Genomic DNA, 6,974 nt, shown 5'->3' with positions numbered 1-6,974 from the left:
ACGTCAGTTCATTGTTTTTATGTTTGTTATTTCAGGTAGTATGAGAATGTGAGTTAATTGTTTTTATTTTTGTTATTTCAGGTAGTATGAGAACGTCAGTTCATTGTTTTTATGTTTGTTATTTCAGGTAGTATGAGAATGTGAGTTAATTGTTTTTATTTTTGTTATTTCAGGTAGTATGAGAACGTCAGTTCATTGTTTTTATGTTTGTTATTTCAGGTAGTAGGAGAATGTGTGATGAACACAGAATGTGGTGTTGACCCACTGACTGGTCTGGAAGCTCCTTGTGCCAACTTTGTTCCTGCTAAGCCTCTTACGAATGAGACAAGCATAAAATTACTCCAACAACTTTGCAGCAAGGCTTTTAACACAGGTTTGATGCAGTTAGCTGTTAAAGATATTTGTTTGTAATTTTCTGTATAGAAATTTTTTGTCATTATCTCTATAGTTATCTTAGGAATTTCTAATAAAGTATTATAATTATATTTAGATAAACTTGTAGTATTAAGGGTTTAAGTCACAGGTATTGTTGATATTGAGGTTGATTTTGAGTCCATCTAATATATAACTTACTGTAGGCCTCAACAAATCTTGGGTGCCAGGTTGCCATGGCGACTAAAAATTTCATCATGGTGCCTAGTATTTTTTCCCATTTTATTTATGAGTAGCAATGTGCTAAATAGAACTCAAATCTAAAATGGTTCTGGACTCTTGGAAGTGTGGAACTATTTTTGTGTTCTTTGAGACCAGAATCGAACTTTAATGGCAGATTCACCACTTCTTGTTTTTTCAGGAATGAAGCTCTGCAGTTGCTCAGGTTACTAATTTTGTGGCATTTTATTTTTCTTCAATTCAACCAATCAGTGTGTGTGTGTGTGTGTGTTTAAGATTCAGACGGGACCAAAGGCAGTTAGTTCAGGCAATACTATCAAGTGGTTGTTTATATCATATGATTGTTTCTTGTACGCGTTACTGTGAAAGTAAATAAATATATCCCCCATTTCCTAGTACAAACAATAGTGGAGTTAGGTTAGGAATGTCAAAAGACCTTTGCTTAACATTGTACAGTGTTGTAGTGAGGAGCAGATTAGACCTATTCTGAAACAATCTGCTTGGTCTATCGATATTGCAGTGATTATCTTTATTTTGCTTTCATTCATTGCAAAAATCCACCTAAGTTATAGTTATTTAGTTTACTATCTTAATAATTTCACATATTGAAGTTTAACTTTAATACATGTTATATAGTAAAGTTTAATAATACTGTCAAACTTTTCTCTCACATCAATTTTCTTGACCAGTTTTACACGCTGTTTTCAGTTTTCTTCTAGCACATCTAGTTATCAAAATATGACTGGTGTTAATTTCAGCACAAATTAGGTAATAATCACACATTAGGCTAGTTAACATTACAACTTTATTCATTTTTCAGTATAAACGTTATACACACCATACACTTGGTTAAATTTATACAGTACACACTTATGAAAAAATAAATGTACAACAACTTAAATTATAATTAAGGCAATAACCTTTCAAATTTGATCGGTTTCATGACGAAAACTTGACGTACTAAGAAAACCAAAGACAGATTTGGAATCAGGGACCCAAGAGCTATCAAACCCACCTCTAATTATATCTGATGAAAATGACTTGTTGGCCAGTGTAATGAACATTTTATTTTTTAGTGTAAAACTATGTTTTGTACCATAACCACACAAATGACTAAAAATATATTCCATAACTTTCTATGTTCTTTTTGTTCTTGAATGACTACAGATTATAACACGAAAACACAAATGTTTAGTCTAAATAGCTTTAATCTCATAACATTATACATTTATATATATATTTATTATTTTTATCATCTTGACCTTCCAGCCATGTCTGGCTAACTTTGCAGAAGTTGCAATGACGCAGCACATGTGCACACATGTTACTGTATCCAATAATATCAAACTGGCCTTTACAAGTGACCTGTCTTAGCTGTGTTTTAGTGGACTAGTATTTTGTAAAATACATTCATACTTCAGTTATAATACATTGTATTTGTATATTGATTATTGCTATTTTGAAATAAGTTCTTAAACTTATTTTTCTTAAACCATAGAACAGTAAATAAAGAAGTAAAGCAAACAATTACTCTTCTAGTTACAAACTTTGTACTCGTTTGCTGCTTGCTGTAGGTTGCTAAGCCTTATCAAATTTTGCACGTGGAACGATGTGAAACGAAATAATTTTTTTTAGTTTTATATATATATATTTTGAAATAACCAAAAATCATAAATTACTATATCAATATCACAGAATTCCACTATAATTTATAAAGTTTAATAACTAAGCTGTATTTGGGTCTAAAAAAAATTGAAATTTCGAGTTAACTAATGTCTTACCTTACCACTTGGAATCTAGCATGAAAAGAAATAGTTTGCTGCCTGACTACTTCAAAGAGGCTGAAAAAGCCACTAGGAGGACATTCTGAGCTTTAAATTGGTTATTCACATATCATAGACAGAAGTGTTTCCAAAAATGGAAAGAGGTGGGCTGGGCCACTGTGTTTGATTCAGTAAATTTAGCGATATCTCAGTATATAGAAAAGATAGGAGGTTCTTATTTTATATTCTAACTTGTAAATATCGGTAATTTGAGTTCCTAACTTGTAAGAAACTATATACTTTTTATTTGTTCATCAAAAACATCTAATTTGAACCAATGCTGCATTCAGCATACTACATGACACACAAAAATCAATATTTAGGTGTTTTTTGATATTTACTTTTAAATTAAGAAATTAACTAAAGCAACAAGATTAAAATTTGAAATATAATCTACTATTTGATACCAAACTTATTGAACATAAATTCATAAAATAGTAGTTCAATAAAACTTTGAATACAAATCAACAAATATGATGACATGGCCTTTGACCCGTGACCTGTGTTGATAAGGCGGTTTCTTGTCATCACCCCCATGCAATTGGTACAGCCGTATCAAGCATCATTATTTATTGTAGTTGCTTAAGCATCTATCATGTTATGTCAAATGCTCTTTAATTAGGATAATTTCATAAAATTTAATTAATTTGTACTTAAAAGTTGGCAATGAATAATCAATAATAACCATCTACCCATATGATTATTTTGAAAACTTGAGTTAGAATCTGCTAATCTAGTTTGCTTGGCCTAACTAATAGTTATGTATCTACATGTCCTTTTACCTTATAGTTTTGCTGCTCTAAATCAGCTATCTTTATTCTGAATGACAAAAACTAAAAAGGTCCACTTGTACTCTTAAGTGAAGCTGTAGTAAAAATGTTAGATCAGTAGCTCATGTGACTTTTTGTGTAGGTGTGTGTAAAAATTTTCATCAAATTTGAGATGTTTTTGTTGAATAACTTTGCACATGTCTTATATTTACACCAAATGATACTCCTGATTGTAGGTTGAAAAGATCTATCAGTGTGTGAAAGTTGAAAAAAAGCCATAAAATTTAAATATGTTCTTCTATCAAATAAAGTTTCTGCACTTTTGGTGCGCAGAAAAGAAATAGAGGAACTCGATCAAAATTGGAGATGTTATATCTCGGGTATTTCATAATAGATTGTCTTGAAATTTGGTATGTGAAGTAAGAATCCAGTAGAGCACATCCATAATATGTGATAATTTGGATTACCACAGTCCGAGATACAGAAGGTGGAAAATCGCTAAACTATCACTCTTCTTAATAACACAATGTGTCCTGCAGCAGGTTGTTTTGGTCACATAACACAACCATGTGTCTTTATAAATATGGAATATGCCTCACAAATATACAGCTTATAGAATATGCCTCACCATTTATAATAACAGTATATTTATCCCTAAATAAATTGTTGAACTAAAAACAACTTAAGTTCCCTCTACCATATTTATTAGGTTTAGGATTGGTATAATGTGTTATCTATAATTTTAATACCTTCGTAAAATAAGTTCTTGAATATCAGAGAGGAGTTTTAAAATGTAAAGCACTTACGTTTCTGAGTTAGTTTTTTAAACTAATGGTACTTTTTTCCTAGATGCCGGAAGTCCTGTATGCTGCAGTGACCATCAGTTGAGTTCTCTAGGTAGTCAGCTGAATGGTCCTCTAGCTCTTATGCTTCGGCGTTGTCCATCTTGTTTTAACAACTTGGCTAGTGTGTTTTGTATGATGACTTGTTCTCCAGACCAAAGTTCATTTATTCAGGTAACTTCACTATATTTGGAACTATGGACATCCGCCTGACTAGATTTCTTTATTTTGACAGGAAACTGAATTAAAAGGTTCGAAAATTAAAGAACAAATGTGTAAAAGTGATTTGAGTTAGTATTACGAGGATTTTGTAATGGCATAAATAATACGTGCAAATATGAAACCTCAATATCAACATAGTAAGAATCCAGAATCTGATGGCTTTTTACTTATTGTCTTTAGGAATACATTAATTACTCACTGTTTAGAACTCCTGTTTCTATCCCTGTTTGCCCAAACATGTAGCTGACTAGAACAGGGTTGCCATTTTTAAAGTGGGTATGCACTGGCAAACAGAGTATAAAGATACCCTCTTACTGCCGGGAAGTCTTCCTGGAGCAGGACCTTATGCAAATTTGCCCTTGAAATTTATATATTCTAATGTTGTACACCTAGGCTTAAGTTGGTTAACAATAGGACCAATCTTCCCAATAGGTTAATCTATATCAAACTGATGCTTGAACATGTATACCAAGATTTTTCTGAGCTTATTTTAACATTAGTGATAATTCTGAACTGTAACTTTAAGGTAATTAAAACTAAAGACGAGATACTTTTCTTAGATATAGACATTCATTGGTCTTCTCATGGTGACGGATAAACCTATAAACTCGCTTTCAAAAACCACTAGGTTCAAGAGATGTTGCAGATCTGATTCTCATCTTGTTATCAAAACTGTATATCAGATTTAGTAGTGATAATTAAAATGTTAATGAACAAAATGCTATACCTGAGAAACCTGTAAAGATTGTTGAATGTTAAGTCTAAGGAAATACTTCTGACCTTTAGGTCCTGAGAGTATTAAGGAGAAGCTAACTAAAGCTAAATATCTGAACTGGATCTAGAATATGCCCAGTTAAAATTTAAAACTAATAATTCTGAGTTTGATCCCTGCCAGATGGATTTTAAAAACAATAAATATATGAAATGATAAAAAATAAATAAAAATACTAGCCAAAACCATCTGAATTAGATCATACTTAGTCTGGATTTGAAGAAAGGCCTAAAGAAAGTTAAGCTGTTTATCAACTCCAGCACAATGCTACTGGCAGGATGTTCAGTTCTTCTGCAGAAGCAAGGTAAAAGAAGCTACCACAGAAGGTTTTAAATACTACATCTTAAAGCCTTAACATTAGCTATTTTCAAACAAAAAACGTTGATTTCAGTCCTCAGCTCGTGAATCAAAAGATTCTTTTGTATGGGGATTCTGTTCATCATTGGACCTTGCTCATGATGGGCACAGCACAAATAACATTGTGTGGCTTTGTGCTTTATAGCAAACAAACAAAAAAAGACTAATCCAAATTGTTGTTTACTGTACCAGGCTCATTTAAAAAAAATATCATAAAGATACTAAACAATTCACTTCCTTTTATCAGAACTCCTACTGTTGTTATAGTGCCAGTATGGGGAATTGCTAACTTGTATCTGAAGATCCCAAGCTCAAAACATGCATCCAAGTCCTTTAAAGGAAATTACAACTGGAAACTTACCTTTGTTCACATCATCACAATAATCTCAAAGGTTACTTTTATTCATAACAGGAGACTATATTCTGAATAATTTGAGATATGCATATGATGCAGTGTAAAGTGATAGCTCACAAAAGGATTTATAAAACTACTAAACATGGTGGCAAGTAACCATAAAGGACTTTCAGTTATCATTAACAAAACAGAATGTATAGTCATCAGAAAAAGAGTGCTATTTCAAAATGTGAAGTTTATATTGGAAAGTTATTAATCAAACAGGTGGAAAATACCTAGGTATTATTATAACACCAGGTAGAAGAAGTGATACAGAAATCAAAATGTGTATAGCTATGGTAAAAACAGCCTTTCAAAAATTAGGGAAAATATTAAAAAATCAAAGCATAACTATGGCTACAAAAAACAGAATACTGCAGTGTTGTGTTGGCAGTGAGTGTTGGACCATCTTGCCTAGCATGGAAAAGCAACTTGAAGCCACAGACCATATAACCAATGAGAAAGTACTGAGAAGAGTAGACACAGAGGAAGCTGATCATAGCCATCAGAGAAAGACAACTGAGTTTCCTAGGACATGTAAAGAGAAAAGAAGAACTTGAAAATGTAGTAATTACTTAAAAAATAGAGGGTAAAAAAAAGTTAAGTAAGACCAAGGTTAAACTACATCAGTAGCATAGGCAAATGGATGAATGTCAGTGTGACTGAGATTTTAAAATGTACAAAAGACAGGAACCTATGGAGAACCATGATTGCCAGCTTTCAAACTGGATATGGCACCTAGAAAGAGAGAAACCTTCAGACATCATCTGAGCAAAATTAATACTTAAACCTTCAGACATCATCTCAACAAAATGAATACTTAAACCTTCAGACACCACCTACACCATATGAATAATTAAACCTTTCTTCACAATCTGACCAAAACAAATACTTAAACCTTTGGACACCATCTAAACAAAATGAATACTTAAACCTTTGGACACCATCTAAACAAAATGAATACTTAAACCTTTGGACACCATCTAAACAAAACGAATACTTAAACCTTTGGACACCATCTAAACAAAATGAATACTTAAAACTTTGGACACCATCTAAACAAAATGAATACTTAAACCTTTGGACACCATCTCAACAAATGAATACTTAAAGCCTTTAGGACACCATCTAAACAAAATGAATACTTAAACCTTTAGGACACCAATCTAAACAAAATGAAAT

At 32.1% G+C, this 6,974-nt stretch overlaps 1 protein-coding gene across 1 annotated transcript in view; it reads left to right on the top strand.

Annotated features, from left to right (window-relative positions):
- Positions 1–219: 219 nt before the first annotated feature.
- Positions 220–6,974, top strand: part of LOC106471199 (Niemann-Pick C1 protein-like) — a gene marked incomplete at its 5' end in the record, with an annotated part of 74,596 nt that continues 67,841 nt past the window's right edge. Inside the window, 2 exons of the mRNA XM_022399825.1 lie at positions 220–373; positions 4,055–4,221. Of these exons, the coding sequence (XP_022255533.1) occupies positions 220–373; positions 4,055–4,221 (321 nt within the window). The remainder of the gene's footprint in view (positions 374–4,054; positions 4,222–6,974) is intronic.

The sequence above is a fragment of the Limulus polyphemus genome, unplaced genomic scaffold, assembly GCF_000517525.1.
Source record: "Limulus polyphemus unplaced genomic scaffold, Limulus_polyphemus-2.1.2 Scaffold4468, whole genome shotgun sequence".
Lineage (NCBI taxonomy): Eukaryota > Metazoa > Arthropoda > Merostomata > Xiphosura > Limulidae > Limulus > Limulus polyphemus.
This window is presented reverse-complemented; position numbering and strand designations above follow the sequence as displayed.